The sequence below is a fragment of the Octopus bimaculoides genome, chromosome 1, assembly GCF_046866305.1.
Source record: "Octopus bimaculoides isolate indiv1 chromosome 1, ASM4686630v1, whole genome shotgun sequence".
NCBI classification, from domain to species: domain Eukaryota; kingdom Metazoa; phylum Mollusca; class Cephalopoda; order Octopoda; family Octopodidae; genus Octopus; species Octopus bimaculoides.
The window spans coordinates 149,320,981-149,338,181 of NC_142928.1; the positions used below are offsets into that span (position 1 = coordinate 149,320,981).

Genomic DNA, 17,201 nt, shown 5'->3' on the forward strand with positions numbered 1-17,201 from the left:
CAGTTTTATTTATTTGCATCATTATCTCTCTCTCTCTCTCTCTCTCTCTCTCTCTCTCTCTCTGCCGTGCTTGAAAAGACACATCAAGCTAAGTAAAAGTGTGGTTGTCCTTGCAACCCTCTCCAGCTGAATATCTCTAATCTCACAGGCTTGTAGGTGCTGTGTAAAAGCAGCCAATAGACTCTATAAAGTGGTTGGCATTAAGAAGGGCATCCAGCTGTAGAAACCATGCCAAAAGAGACAGAGAGCCTGAACAGCCTTTCAGCAGGTCAGCTCCAGTCAAGCCGACCAATCCATGCCAGCATGAAAAATGGATGTTAAATGATGATGATGATGGTGATGATAAATGGAGATAATTTTTTTAGAAAATGTGCAAGGGTGAATCTCAACTGGAACAGTGGCTGACTTCAAGACATTGCATAAATAAAGTAAAAATGTATTTTGAAGAGCTTAAACATGTAATTTAAAGATTAAATAAACAAAGAATTCATCTTCAAAGTGGGCAACATCACAGGGATTATTAGAAAACAAATCTTTAGAAACATTATTTTTTAAACCTCAAATTTTTAATGGAAAATTCAAAATTTCAGTAAAAGTAATTCCTTGACAAATATGAAGTGGTAAAAAAATTTATCGTGTTAATTGCTCCTTTATAGAGACCTATTTAGTCTAAATGGAGCAGACTAAATAATTACACATGAATATTTGGGTTATATAAACAGAATTAAGTGCTACTGTTAGCAGATTTTTACTGTGGCATCATACTATGGTCATAGTATTAGAAAGAACTACAGAACTGTAAGAATAGTATATACACTTGCTTCTTTCATTTGTTCAAGATTTTTTTATCCTATGTTTTTTATTTGTTTAAGTAATTGGACTGTGGCCATGCTGGGGTACCACCTTGAAGAATTTTAAGTCAAATGAATTGATTCCAGTATTTAATTATAAGCCGAGTACTTCTATTGGTCTCTTTTGCCAAACTGCTAAGTTACAGGGACATAAACACACCAACATCAGTTATGAAGTAGTGGGAGGGAGGACAAACACAAAGACACACACACACACACACACATGACTTCTTTCAGTTTCCGTCAACCAAATCCACTCATAAGGCTTTCGTTGGCTCAAGGCTATAGAAGACACTTGCTCAAGGTGCCACACAATGGGATTGAACTGAGAACGATGTGGCTGAGAAGCAAGTTTCTTACCACACAGCCACACCTGCACCTATGACAAAAAAAAACTTCTCAAAAAAAAAAAACTTCTCAAAAATAATTAACCTATTTGAAGCATGTAGAAAAATAATTTTATTAATAAAATTATTTACTGGTTTTAAAAATCGAATTTCCAGGACATGCCACATTATTCATGGCTTTGAAAATCTTTCAAAAATAATGTCAATGAGAAAGAAAAAAAGAAAGATTAAGAGCTTAGATATTTCCAACCCCCCCCCCCCACCTCCACTTCTAATTAGCATATGTCGCACTACATAAGCACCCATGAAGTAGCAATTCCTTTGGCCAGTTTTCTGAGAGCTAATTAGATTTAGAGAAGTAAAATGTGACTCAGCCATGGTCCTTGAACCACTTGATGACCATTGTCCTTAATCTAGGCAAGTCCTGTTTATAAAAAAAAAAAATACTAAGCATTGTTTTTATTCATTTGATTTTTATTTATTTATCCTCAAAAAATTCTCAGGAAAAGTTGAATATTACTAAATTAATAGAAAGAAATCAATTCATCCAACTCAAATAGATACAAATATTTTTTTTCTTCTACTTTATTTAAATGCAGGCAAGGTTGTATGGTTAAGAAGCTTGTTTTGCAATCATGTGGTTCCAGGTTCAGTCCCATTGCATAGCACCTTGGGCAAGTGTCTTCTACTACAGCTCTAGGCTGGCCGATGCCTTGTGAGAGATGGAAGCAGTGTGGAAGTAAGCTGTGTGTGTGTGTGTGTGTCTGTCTGTGTCCCCTGTCACCGCTTGACAATGTTGCTTTATTTACATTACCAGATTTAAAAAAAAAAAAAAAAAAACGGGGTTGATTTGGTCAACTAAAACTCAAGGAGGTGCCCCAGCATGGCTATACTCCAACAACTGAAGCAAATAAAGAATAAGATATAAATAAAATATTAACTTTACATTATCTTTTAAAAAAATAATACCTCAGTGGAAAGTTTGATGTTTAAATGACTAAGTACTTGACCATTTTAAAGAGGAAACAAGTGTATTGTAACAAAAATAGTTGGATCTAGTTTATGGTGCATGGCTTTTCTATCTAACTAACATTAGCAGGAAATGGCTAGCAACTACCAATCAGAGTATATATTTAATCAACAACATTTAAGAAGCTGGCTAAAATTAGAAAAAAAAACACATATAAATCTAAATTATTATGACAACAAAACAAGCCACCTGAACATGTCTTGCCTTGTAAACTATAGCTCTAATAGAGGTTAATATATGTTAGCATCAAAGCAGTTACTTAAAGTTTGTTCATATTTGTAGTAATGACTTGTTCAGCTGCTTAAGTGATATATAATCAAATACTAGATCTTATCTTTTAAACAATTATTTTCCCATATTTCACTAGAGATATGTTTCAGCAGCTACAGCTGAAATACAACAATTAAAATTAACCATTATATGAACAGAAAATAATTGTTACTTATTTTTTTTTACCAAACTATAAGATGAAACAAAAAGTTCTTCATTTATAAATTAATAGATTTGTTTCTGCCACCGCCACCATTTGACAACAGGTGTTTGTTTATGTACTAATAATCTAGCAGTTCAGCAAAAGAGGCCTATAGAGTAAGTACCAGAGTTTTAAAAAAAACAAAAACATAAGGCGCAGGAGTGGCTGTGTGGTAAGTAGCTTGCTTACCAACCACATGGTTCCAGGTTCATTCCCACTGTGTGGCACCTTGGGCAAGTGTCTTCTACTATAGCCTCGGGCTGACCAAAGCCTTGTGAGTGGATTTGGTAGACGGAAACTGAAAGAAGCCTGTCGTATATATATGTGTGTATATATATATATATATATATAATATATATGTATGTGTGTGTATATGTCTGTGTTTGTCCCCCCAACATCGCTTGACAACCGATGCTGGTGTGTTTACGTCCCCGTAACCTTAGCGATTCGGCAAAAGAGACCGATAGAATAAGTACTAGGCTTACAAAGAATAAGTCCTGGGGTCGATTTGCTCGACTAAAGGCAGTGCTCCAGCATGGCCGCAGTCAAATGACTGAAACAAGTAAAAGAGAGAGTACTGGAGTAGATTTGTTTGATTAAAACTCTTCAAGATGGCACCCCAGCATGGCCACAGTCCAATGATTGAAACAAATAAATAGATAAAGGTATATGAAATCAAAACAGTTTTCCATCTCTAACCCTTTCATTACCATATTTCTGTTGAAGTACACTGCTTTTGTTTCTATTAATTTCACAAAGAAAGAAGAATTTCATCAAATAATTTCATCATTATTAAGTTAGTGTTTAGAACATAAATTAACATGGAATTTTAATGGAAGCTTTTAATTTAGATGACTTTTAAATTGGAAATTTGTATCAAAGGAGCAGGGGCAGTCTTGGCATCAAAAGGGTTAACAAAGAAATGTTAAAAACTACCCAAAAAGTGGTAAATCCCTCAAAAGCTTAAAACTTCTAAACAACTAGAACTCTAAGAAATCATCAAGACTCCAAACCCAAATACATGAAGAGTTGTAGAATGAAGTTCCTAACAGGTACAGGTAGGTCGTGTGGTAAAGAAGTTTGTGAACTCAGCTTCAGTCCCACTGCAGTATCTTCTACAATAACCCCAGGCTGACAAATGTCTTGTGAGTGAATTTAGTAAACAGAAACTGTGTGGAAGCTCATCATATATGTATACATACATATGTCTTTTTGCTTGTATCCCACTACCCACTGCTTGATAACTGGTGCTAGTTTGTCTACAGTGCCATAACTTAGCGATTTGGCAAAAGTGACCAACAAAATAATACCAGATTTTAAAAAAATATGTACTAGGGTCAATTTGTTTGGCTAATCCCTGCCCTGTGGTGTACTTGTATGTACAAAATATAGTATGGGTTGGATGGTTTGATAGAATCTGGCAAGTCACAAGGCTGTGTCAAGTTCCAATGTCAGCTCTGACATGGCTTCTATGGCTGAATGTCCTTCCCAATACCAACCATTTTTCATATCACCAGCACATGTGAGGTTGCAAAGTAACTTGCAAGACAAGTGTGAGAAGGAGAAAAGAAAAAGCCCCTTGAGAAGGTAGGGTAGGGGTTATTTGAGAAGGGGTGAGACGATGGTTCTGTGCCAGGGATCAAGAGGTTAAAATGTGATAGAGGGACAAGCGCAGGTATCTTTCTATAGAGGAGATATATGAGCGGTCAAGTTGCAAAACCCATTCAATAAAATAAGTACCAGACTACAGTAAGTACTGAGGTCCAATGACTGTAACCATAAATGGCAAATCAGAATTCCCAGTTAGAGTATAACTAAACTTGTTTGTTTAAACATCTATGGTGAACACACACACACAAAAAAGTAATAGTATAAACTCCAAATACGGTACTAGATAATAAAGAATAGTTCTTTGAGCACAGAATTTTACAAAAAGAATTACAATATGTGACTGCCACAACACAATTTAAAAACCCAGACAGACAGACTGGTTGTTGTTGTTTGGCACCAGGTCAGTTCTGATGAGTGAACTCGTTATCAAATGCATTGTAGCTGCAACCATCTCGTTTTGCATACTTAGGACTACAGAGTCAAATGAGTCTGCCATTTTTTTCCAAAGACAGAAGTGTGTGTTTGATTTAGGGAAATTTGCATGTTTTTTCTAGTGGTTAAAGTTAACCATGTAGAGGTTATCCCACTGGCTCAAGTTAGTATCTAGTATATCACTCATGTAACCCTTGCACTACTCCAAGCCAACTATTAATATATACATTTCTTTTCTAATAAGGTTAATTTTTGCATAGGAGGGGATAGTTTATTAAAGAGAACCCAACATGTAACAAATACTTATTTCATTGAAGAGAATAGTGAATCATACCTATGTAAATAATTTAACCTGGCTCAACTACTGCAGATCACCAGCCGATGAATAATAAAAAACACATAAGGTAACTGACCTGGTTTAGCTTTTCAGAGTCTCAACACCTTTGAAATGATAGCCATAGTAAATGGTGAATATTTAAAATAAAGGGGTTTTTTTGTCTTTTCTCTTACTATTGGCAGATTAATGATAATGCAACAGCACTATGATATGAGGCATATAACATTGCCTGTTCCAGCTGAAACACTTTTTGTATTGAAATAATAAATACCACCTGGCATCATTTTAAAGTTTAATCAGCATCATCTGGAAGATTAATCTGCAAACCAATATTTGTAGTTGGGATAATGTTATCAACCTACATAATCACGATGTGTTCAAGAAAGAAGTAGAAAAAATTTTGAAATATCCTGAGCTGAAAATACGAAGAACATTTCAGATTTGTCATCAAAATAAACCATTATTATTTTTCTATATAACTTATAAAACAAAAGAAATTCTTCTTTCAGTTAATCTTGTCTGAGATAACTGTTTCTGCAAAAAGAAAAAAAAAAAAACAATGGTGATTTAATCTAGCTTAAACTCCACAAAATATTTCTTTGTTCTAACAGAATGGGCAGAATTGCTATTATTTAAACAGAAATAGCAAAACTAATTTGCTACATATAAGACAAAGTTTAAAAAAAAAACACAAAAAGACCCTTTAGACAGATCAAAATATTCTTAAAATCAGAGACAAAATAAGATGCAAGAAACATTGAAATATACTTAATATCTATTTTACTGTGTTGTTCTTGTTTATAATAATTCCAATTTTTTCCACAAGGCCAGCAATTTGGGGAGGAGGAGCTAGTCGATAGCATTCATCCCAGTGCTCAATTGGTACTTATTTCATTGACCTCTAAAGAATGAAAGGCAAAGTTGAACACGGCAGAATTTGAACTTGGAAATGTAAAGCCACAAGAAATGTCACTAAGCATTTTGTCTGGGGCACTAATGATTTTGTCAGCTCTCAGCCTTCCTCTAGTTTATAATAATAATATTACTGTTTCTAACACAGACAAAGCCAAAAAGATTTTGGAGAGAGCATTAATTGATTACATCAACTGGTATGTGGGTGGTACTTTATTTTGTTGACTTTGAAAGGATTAAAGGCAGAGATGGTAATAATAATAATAATAATGGTTTCTGATTTAGGTACAAGGCCAGGATTTTGAGGGAAAATTACATTGACTGACACTACATTTTATCAACCTTGGTTTCATGCTAGCATAGAAGGCGGACGTTAAACGATGATGATGATGAATGTAAAGAGCATTTCTCTGATATTCAAATGATTCTGCAGCTTGCCACCCTTATATTAATGATTTCTGATTTAGGCACAAAGCCAGCAATTCTGAGAAGAGGGGATCAACAATAACTTGGCACTTAATTTTATTAACAACAGAAGAATAAGGGCAAAGCTGACCTTAGTGAAATTTGAATTCAGATTGTAAAGTGCCGGAACAAATGCCAAAAGACATTTTTTACATTCTAGCCTTTCTGGGATTTTGAAAACAGAAAGTAAAGAGTCAGAAAGAAAAACTGCAAAGGATTTTATCTGACCCTCTATCGATTCTGCTAATAAGAGCAGAAATTTGGGGGATTAAATAAAGACTTTGCAAAACAAAAATTAAGTTAAGGAACTCCCCCTCTCTCTTTGCATAGTTGAGAGACAGGAACTGAGCATATAGACAACGTGTATTTAAAATTAGCAGTGCTATTTATTTCTTACAAGTACGGAATATTCTTTAACTTATTGAATGGCAGAACTTAATTCCTATCCTTCATAAATGATATTAGCTACAAATAACTAGCATTTCCTATTAAAAAGTGCGGTTTATAAACTAATTAACAGAAAGTATGACGGCATTAATAACAATGTATAATAAAAGATAAACATTTCAGTCGCGACCACATTAACAAAGGGACATGCTTACTTAGAAAGCCACGAGATGTGAGAAGTGAAATACCAAAAATTCTAAAAGCTATGGAAATGGTGAAATGATAGAGCAAGGTAAAGTAATTGTATGTTAAGTAAATGGCAGAGCAACAAAATAGAAAGTAGTACCATGAAAGGAGAAGTAGAGAGAATGTGTTTGAACAACTAGAATAGTTCAGGCCAGTGCACAGGTCACGGTTTAAGCGTGATGCAACGAAGCGCATAGAAGGCGCTGGAGTAATTATTTATTATTCAATAGTGCAGATTACCCGACCGTACATTATAATACATGCTGATCTTGGCATTGGACAAAGACAAAATATGTTGGCCAATAAAATGATAACCCTCTAGTTATAAACAAGTTCAATTATTCGTCTTCTCCGAGATAGAAATGCTTTTCTCCAATAATACACGAATCCTCTTTGTGCTTAATAAGGAAACGCATCGTTATCTATTTCGATACTATATATATTTAAGCCACACAAATGTAAATGTAAAACTTAAACTAAATTGCTTTTGTAAAAGAAATTCCGAATGTTAAATATTTATTTTATTAAAAGCTATCGCATTAAATTATAATCCCAACAATTATACACTGGAAAAATATTTGTATTTTATGTAAACGACCGCTTCTATTTAAATACTTATAAAAACCCTAAGGAAATATAATGACTGAACTATATTTTATATCACCTTTCTCATTTTCTTTGGCACAGAACGATGTCCATGATAATTAAATAGATGGTTTAAGTAATCTTAAAATAAACGTTGGAGTTAATAACTCCGAGGGAAGGTAAAGGCGATTTATGTTGGTTGTGATATACAGAGCAGCAAACTTCAGTCTGCAATAGCGTTTTCTAATGGCAAGACTACATTAAATTATAGTTTCTCTTAATAATCACAGAAAAGTGAGAATAAAGCAATATATGAGAAACTTAGATGTCACAAATCTTTTTCCAATAATTATCAACAATTCCTGCTGAAAGACTCGCCATAATCCTGTCTTTGGGTAATCTTAAGACGTGAAGCTAAAGAAAGCAAGAACGAAAGAGAAAGAACGAGAAAGCGAGGAGAGTAAGTGGCATACACCATATAAAAATCAAAGAAAAGGGCTTTGCGTGAGCAGAACTGAAACACAGGGGAAAAGACAACTGTATACTGGAAGATTAAGTGGGCGGTAATATGTGAAAAGTATCCGATTGCCAATAAATCTGGTCGAACCGAACTTTCAACTAGACACGAGAATTATAAACACCCATAATATGAGTAATATATTGCCGCAAGCTTCATCGTGTATAAACAGAAATCTATAATAGTAGCAGGTACGTACCAGAGAAATAATCAACCCAGGCCTGATACAGACATAAAAAAATAACTGATTATAGTTCTTTATTGCATACTGAACGAATTTTCTTTTAATTCCAGATAAATTAAAATACTTAATAAAGCTATAAGAAGCAGACTAATAGAACATTCTCTTTTAAAGCTATTCGAATACAGAAAAAAAGAAAAGAAACGCATTGAGAACAATACAACCTGCAAAGTATTAGAGAGAAATGTTTTCCTGCTTATTCATTTGGCATCAAAATGGATCTACACACACGCACACACACACGTGATGTTCCTTAGGTTCAACCAACATCCCTTTTAACGAACTACATTTGATTTTGAATAACAGAGATCCTTTTAATCAGTTTGAATTCTCGGATTGCAAATAAGCAACTCTAAAAAAAAAAAAAAGAGCAGTGAACAAAGAAAACACAAAATAGTAAACATTTTTAACATAAGCACTGGTGGGTGTGAACACTCGTTTAAATTGACTCAAGTACTTATTTTATCGACTCTTAAAGGGAGTATATAATATAATTAAAACTATAAAGCATTAGCAGTATGTGGTTTGCATGTCAGTTATGTCTCAACGAGGGGTAGAGAAAGATAAATAGCGTCAAACAAGTGTTTGGCTTAAGGCATACACCAAATCACAAGATAACAGCTAACTCCAACTCAGTCCTAATCGAATAACCTACGGAAAAATGCTGTTCTAGCTTTGATATTTCCATCTTTTGAGTTTACTCCATTATATTATCTAACGTTTTCTTCCTTTTTCAAAGACAACGTATGATTTTAGGGAAATTTGGTTCTTTCTAGCATGTCGAGTGATCGCGTGGACATCCCTCCCTGGTTCGAACAAGAAGGAAAGTAGATTTACACAAGAATTTTAGGAACGTGTTTTCGTGTTTAGGATCTTTAAAAGGAAAAGATCCAGGAACGTTTTCCTGTGAACATCAAAAATTCAATAGAACAAAAATATATTCTTCATTTGAAGAATATACTAAAGAGAATAACAATATCAATAATAGCAATTTTATAAAATTAACCCAACTGTATTTTTCTGTCATTAGAGAGACCGAAATGTCTGCTTTGAGGATATGGTTTCGATTGAGTTTTGTAAGCAAGCTGTGAAATGGTCGGCCAAGTTATCAAAACAAGACAGAAAACTATTGATGGCACACAATCTCAATTTTCGCCGATACTATACAAATAACGTAATGAAGGTACTGTATGTCTGACTGTAAAAGCCAGAACGGTGTTACGAACACAGGCCACATTTTGTAAGAGGGATATTAGTCAACTATATTGACATGACACTTGGAGAGAAGAAAAAGTAAAAGTTAACTCATACGCAAAAGCATACATGCAAAGAGATAAAACAGAAAAAAAACTTCATCCTCTCCTATCAACTCCTTTTAAAATATACGACTAAATGAATGCGAAATGCAATAAAAGTAACAATGAAAGAAATAATAGTGTAATAATTTAGAAGTAAATGTGTAAGCAGAGACAAGGTGAACTGGAGGCGTTTTGTTGTAGACGTAACAACGTCCAGTTGCTAGCAGGACTAATAAAATAGACCAGTCAACAAACAGCAATGATTAACTGCTTTATTAATAGAACCGGTGACACATTCAATTTTTTATCCCATTGAAATTTAGTCCACTTTCTGTCGGAACAACTACAGCATAGCGCATACATGCATTGAATACAAAATAAACTTCCAGCCAACGAGAGAACCTGTATATGATTGCTTGACATGCTGAAAATAGCAGCAAAATTTCATTCAGATCACTCCGCCTACCGTTTCAAAAGAAAGAAGAAGAAATAAGAGACATTAGATGATGTGGGCCGAGACACGCTTTTGCTGAAAAAGACGGAATGATTCATGTCTTGAATACCTTAGATTCGATCAGGGTTCAACATCATTAAACAAACTATTTTCTAGAAAAGAAATCAAAATCCGAGGACGACGAGAGGAATTTAATCAAAAGCGGCAGAAAACTTAATAAAACAGTGAAATGATATTAGAAATTGCTTTTCCGAACGACATACGAATTTATAGTTTGCGACTATTTTTCAAGGTTTGACTTTACTAAATCAACTTCATTCCAAATATTTTATTCGAACCAACAAGGCCGTTTGACTGGTTTAAAAAGGCAACAAAATCATCATCAAATTACACACTCTATCTTCATATATATATATATATATATATATATATATATATATATATATATATATATATATATATATATATATATATGTATGTATGTATGTATGTATAAAAACAAAGAACACATTGTATAATGTAGTCCCAGACACTGATAAAATTTGGGATGGTTATAGTTGGAACACCTCTGATCATAGATTTTGCTCTGGATCAGAGTGGAGCTGGGTCCTAAACAGGAAAAATAACCCACCATTCTTTGTTAATGAAAGTATTGAGATTAAAAAGAAAGAAAAAAAACTATGGGGCATAATATCAACATTATGTGTATACACACACACACACATATATATATATATATATATATATATATATATAAATAATGATGGAAATTTTGAAAAATGTACCACATTATATTACAAAAATGAAACTGAATAATAGAAGAGAAGATATATTTAAATCAAAAATATTTAGTTGACCAATACTCGAATATACACGCGCGAGTATTTATGGATAGACAGATAGTGCTTTTTTTCGGACTTATGAACAACTGATTTTATATATACATTGTATGAAGAATATTTACGATCAAACAATAATTGTTCGAAGAATACATGTGAGAGAGTTTTAAATGTTAATAAAGAGAGTAAAAGAAATGAACAAAGCTGAGCGTCAAGTTGGAATTGAACCAGACTAAGTTCAAGTGTCACACTTTCTCTTCGCATCTTATATTCATATTCAGAAAGAAATCATTATTAATTATTATATGAAAAATATTAAAAAATTTAATACGAAATTAATCTGTTTAAAGTTTTAACAGGGAAACTAGACGAAGTTTCAAAATGCATGTATATGGAAAATTCTTTAAAAGAAATTAAAGTTTAACAACATCAAGAGAACCGGAAAAGCACTGAAGTGGATAAAAGTTGTAAATTTTGATTAGAATTAAGAGAGTGATTCTGAGAATATGATTGTTTACAACTTTGAAAGTATTATTCTGCAAGGAAGATGATAATTAGATTTTTTCAACTGTGTGTGTTTGTGTGTATATACAACATGGATGTATGGATAAAATTATCAATGAAAAGAGCAAGTACGTTGCACTGGAAAATGTGATGGCAAAGGAGATTGAGGTTGTTGTTGTTTAGACCACATATTCCTATTCTAGAAGATCTAGCACGATGCAGTCATGACCATCACACCTTTTCTTTCAGACACACTATAACCGATTAAATTATCAAGTCCTTTCTTTTTAAAACGATGGGATTTGAGGGAGGAGGTGCTACTATTTTTAGCAGGTTAAGTGTCCACATGTAGTTTCACTCGTTGGCTGGAGACGTCGTAAATGGTAGTTATTTAGGCTCAGTCCGTCCAAAATCCGGCAAATCCGTGAACAAAACCATTCAAGACTTGACAATCCACATTTTTTCATAGTGTTCCTCGGACTACATAAACCAACGGCGAGATATGATTTAGCTGCTTTTTTCAGCAGGTAGATTGACACAAGAAGTTTGAGCCTGGACAAAAACCGAGAGATAATACAGGATTTCCAAGTTGCTATTAAGGAGGCCCATCAGGCATTTCAAAACACATGGCTTAAAAACAACAAAAAGAAGTGTGTATATATGACGGCAACATTTGCGTGTAGGTATATATATATATATATATATATATATATATATATATATGTGTGTGTGTGTGTGTGTGTGTGTGTGTGTGTGTGTGTGTGTGTGTGTGTGTGTGTGTGTGTTGTATGAAGAATACTCGAATATACACGCGCGAGTATTTATGGATAGACAGATAGTGCTTTTTTTCGGATTTATGAACAACTGATTTTATATATACATTGCATGAAGAATACATTTGTGTATGTATATGTATGTGTGTGTGTGTAAAGAAAACATGTGTCTGCATATATACCGATATATTTTTATGAAGAATATGTGCGTGCGTGTGCATATAAATATGTATATATATATATCTGTTTGCTTATTACTTGACGTTTCGACTTCGGAAAATATATATATTTATATATGTATACACACGAACATGCAAGTTGAGATATCGGTGTCTAGATCAAATGGTTGATGCAGACAAAAACAAACCACTGAACAAATAAGCATCATAAAAAGATATATATAAAACATTAAGATATATATATATATACATATATATATATATATATATATATGTATATATAGCCACACACGTGCAATGTACATTCGGAAAAACAAGAAACCTTGCATTTATGGCTTCAATGTTTTCTTTCATAAGCGTTGTATTGTTTTGTTTCCTCATTTTTCGTCTTTTCACAGAGCAAACTATTCAAACATGTTTGATTGTTTGTTTTTTAAAGGAAGAGCATTTCTAATTATTAATTATTATTGTCTATGTATTAACAAATACATACCTTTCCAGCAGCTCTGCCTAGTCTAATAATTCCCAGTTTGAAGCTAGACATGTTTGCTGCACATCGGCGGTAAAGATTGCCATCCAAGTCGGTGCCAGTGCAGAACGTGCAAGACGTCCCTCTCACTGAGGTAATGTTGCCTGTTGTGGCATGGACTTCACTCACTCTAACTATAGCTCTCTCTCTCTCTCACTTTAACTAACTTAACTGTCTATCTTCTCGTTGCCAGCACTCACTCAATAACTAAACTGTTTTCACTCACACTCTCCCAGTTTATGTTATTTCTCCGAACTATAGCTCCTCCCCCTTTCTCTCTCTCTCTCTGTTTTCTCAACTCTTGCTCTCACTCAATAACTGAATTGTTTTCACTCACATTCTCCCAATCTGTCTTCTCTCTGAACTGTTCAGCGGTTATGTTCCACTCACTCTAGCTATCCCTCCCTTCCGCTTTCTCACTATTTGTTTTCTCGACACTTGTACTCACTCAGTAACTAAACCTTTACCTTCACTCTCTCTCCCAGTCTCTGTACTTTTTATATACACTTCATTGCTGTAATATTTCACACTCTCTGTATCTCTCTATCTTCTAGTCGCTAAACTGAACTGTTTTCACTCACACACTTCCAGTTTCTGCCCATTCTATAAACAATTCATGGAAGTAGTGTTACTCCACTCATTCCAGCTTGCTTCAGTAACATTTAATCAACTCGTCGCTGCACTCAATAACTAAACTGTTTCTACTCACATTCTATCCTCCTCACTTTCTCTAAACATTTCAACCTCTCTTATTCTTAGTTTTACTCCTACTTTGTCCCGTTTATCATCCGTCACTCTACCTTTACCTCATTCAAAATTTTCCGTCTCTCACATTCTTCTTTTATTCCTTCAATTGTTTCATCTCCTGCTTTTTTAGAATTGTTTTTCTTTTCCACTATCTTTTATCCAACTATGCATTCAGTTTTTTAACCAGCTACCCCTTATCTTTTCCCCACTTTATTTCTGTCTTTGTCCCTCTGCTATTCTTTCCTATTTTCTCCTGTTTAAAAAGAGTTCTCATTTTTTTTTCATTCTCTGCTCTATCTAGTCATTCTTTACTTTTACATTTCTATTCTACATCTGTGTATCTCTCCTGTTACCTTTTATTATTATTTTTTTTATCTGATTATCTCTACCGTTCACTAATCTTTTATCGCTCTCCATTCTCACTTTCTCTTTTACACCTCTCCTCTCTCTCTTCTCACATTCAGTATTTTCTTTCCTCCAAACCGATTCGCTCTCACTCTTTCTCCCTCTTTTAAGATTTCATTATATCTATTATTTCTTTACTCTCATTCTCCTGTACTCTTATCAAAATTTCCTACTTCCCTATCTTTCTTTGTGCCCATTAATGTCTCTTCTTTCCGCTCCAATTTCGGCTTTCGCATTAGCTGTTTCATTCCTCCCTCCCTGATTTCATTAAAATTCTTTTGCAGTTTTTTATTTTTTTCATTTTGCTCTCGAACCTCTTTCAACCTATCAACTCTTACTTTCTCCCACTGGCGCACGAACCATAGTTAAATCATTGTAAGCATTACTTCATGTAATCACTTTTTTTTTTGTCCCAGTAAACACGATTTTTTCCTTACTCTTACATCCAACCCGACCCAGTTCCTTGTTATCTCCGTAAACACCTACCCACATTTGAATAACAACCAACTCGGCTTTATTCCCCCACATAGCCACCGTTCATTCATCCTACCTATTGTCTTAATTTTAGTGCTTTATTCCTCTTTTCTTCTTTTACATACTTATTATTCAAATCCCTATTTTCCGAAACAGCGGTTGATATGATTCTCAGCGATCTTCAAATGAGATTTTTTTTTCCTCTTACTATATTGATAACGTAGTTTATAGTGGTATTTCTCTCATGGCAGTTCCACATTGTAACACTGAATAATAGTTTCCAGGTTAATTCAAATACATTCTCTACGATTCTGTCTCTTTCTCTGTTTGGCTCTGGACACCTATCAAATTATCGTTCGTAGAAGCACTTTCTATATATTAAAATTTCTTTTCTTAACACATAGCTCGTCCTAGATGAAATTTATATATTTTTTGTCCTCTATTTCTCCCTATATCAGACAGAACCTCTCCATATCTTTCGCTGTTCTGTCATCTTCGAATGACATGGTTGGCTTTCTGCTAGGAAGTTCAACTTGTCCTGTACGGCAGTGGAGGAGGCTCAAAGTAGTAGTGACAAGGGGAATAGGAGTAGTAGTGACTTACGAAGCTAGAGTGATCTCGCCTTAGGTAGGAGGAGGTGTAGTAGCGGTGGTAGTATAAGTAATCACTGTGGTAGCAATGACTTGCGTTAACGAAGGCGAGGAGAAGAAAAACACGCTGAAACGCCTTGTTGAGTTTTGTCTTTCTGTTAGAATTCCATTCACACCTCGGGTGTTCTATAGAAATATTAAATCAATCCAATACTTGAATGATACTTTATTTTATCTGCTACAGTAGAATGAAAAGCAATATTAACTTTACTAGAATTTGAACTCAGAGACGTAACTAAATAGCGAGTTTGTGCTTTGTTTGTTTTGATTGTTGTTGTTTAGCAGACCCATGGCCTAAAGAAACTCCAGCTTTGACCAACCCATCTTTTATTCAAATACAGTGCATCTATGACTAGTTTATCAAATGTTGTGTGTGTTGATGAAAATTTAGTTGATATTTCTTGCGTGGAGGCTTTCTCGTTAATTGTTCTTAAAGGCGGCAAATTAGCGGAAAGTTCGGATGAAACGATTCAGTGATCTGGTTTCGATTCGAGGTTCCAGAAATTTCCTTTTACATCCTGACAATGTCATGAATATCGCCACATTCCATTTTTAAGTTTTGGCTTTTTATTTTTTTATTTTTTGTAAAATGTTTACCCCGAGTTCCCTCGAATTACTTTTAGGTACTACTAAAGCAGCGCGGACCCGAACGCGCAGTCGCGCGTCCGCGCTAGCTAGTCTTGAGTGGTCGATCCTAACCCTAACCCTATCCCTAACCCTAACAATATCCCTAACCTGCGTGTGCAAATGAATACGTGTTTAGGGTTAGGGTTAGGATCGACCACTCACGACTAGCTAGCGCGGACGCGCGACTGCGCGTTCGGGTCCGCGCGACTGCGCGTTCGGGTCCGCGCTGCTTTAGTAGTACCTTACTTTTATAAGTAAAGACTTTCCTTCTTTTAATACTTGTACAATGAATAAACACGCTTCTTGATCGCATGTCCTTTAACAAAAGACTGTCTACGTTAACAAAAACAAAACAATATCCAACATAAAGCCGACGATGGAATACATCTACATGATTGTATGTTTCCTAAAATTTTGAGGAAGGTCTTACAAAATAACTTTCATATGATGTGCAACACCAGGCCAACACTGATTCAGCTAACCTATATTCTAGACTCTAGATTATAGGTTAGCTAGATTCTAGAGCATTACGATCAAGAAGCGAGTCTTCATATCACAGTCCTTTAGATTATGAGTTCAAATCACACTGAGATTGAATTTACCATTTATCCATCCGGGATCGATACAGGGCACCCTTTATAGCGTTGGTGCCTCGAAAAAATACACATAGTATACTGTAGAATGTGAGACTGGGACCAGCATGGAAAACGGACGTAAAAAAAAAATGATGATGCATAGGAGGAAGAGGACATCATGTTTATTCGGTTAACCTCTAGTGTTTGACCCGAGCAAAAAAAAAAAAAATTAAAAAAGAAAATTGTGTAATAGGTGTAAAACAACATGTAGTAAACGAATATGAAAAAGCAATGCGCGCTGGCGAACGTGGGGTGGGGGAGGACTGAAAATTCACTTGCCCAAGGTGCTATGTTCCATAGCATGGGCCACCTTACCTAACGGTAGGGCAAGTTACATAAATTGGATCACAAAAAATAGTTTTAGAGGAATCTCTTTAAGTTTTTGTTGAATGTTTGGTGAGTTTGTAACAAATGAATATCTATAAAAAGATGTTGCAGTAGATTTATCTGTATAACCATATGTTGAAAATAAAATCTTTTGGGAAATGTGTTCCAACTAACTCCACCTTTCTCTGCATACAGACAGTTTAGGCTAGACAGAAGAAATTATTTAGTTAAAACTTCTCCATAAGCCAAATTCTTGGTGCCCAACCTCTCTGTTTTATAATTGTTTACAGCTTATATATATATATATATATATATATATATATATAT

The 17,201-nt window shown here is 34.5% G+C and overlaps 1 protein-coding gene across 2 annotated transcripts in view; it reads right to left on the reverse strand.

The window, feature by feature from the left end:
- Nucleotides 1-14,602, reverse strand: part of LOC106881381 (zinc finger MYND domain-containing protein 19) — a 231,250-nt gene extending 216,648 nt beyond the window's left edge. The window contains exon 1 of one of the 2 annotated variants that reach the window (XM_014931790.3): nt 12,974-14,602. In XM_014931790.3, the coding sequence (XP_014787276.1) occupies nt 12,974-13,024 (51 nt within the window). In that variant the 5' untranslated portion in view covers nt 13,025-14,602. The remainder of the gene's footprint in view (nt 1-12,973) is intronic. The other variant, XM_014931862.3, reaches the window with a different exon arrangement.
- Nucleotides 14,603-17,201: the final 2,599 nt, after the last annotated feature.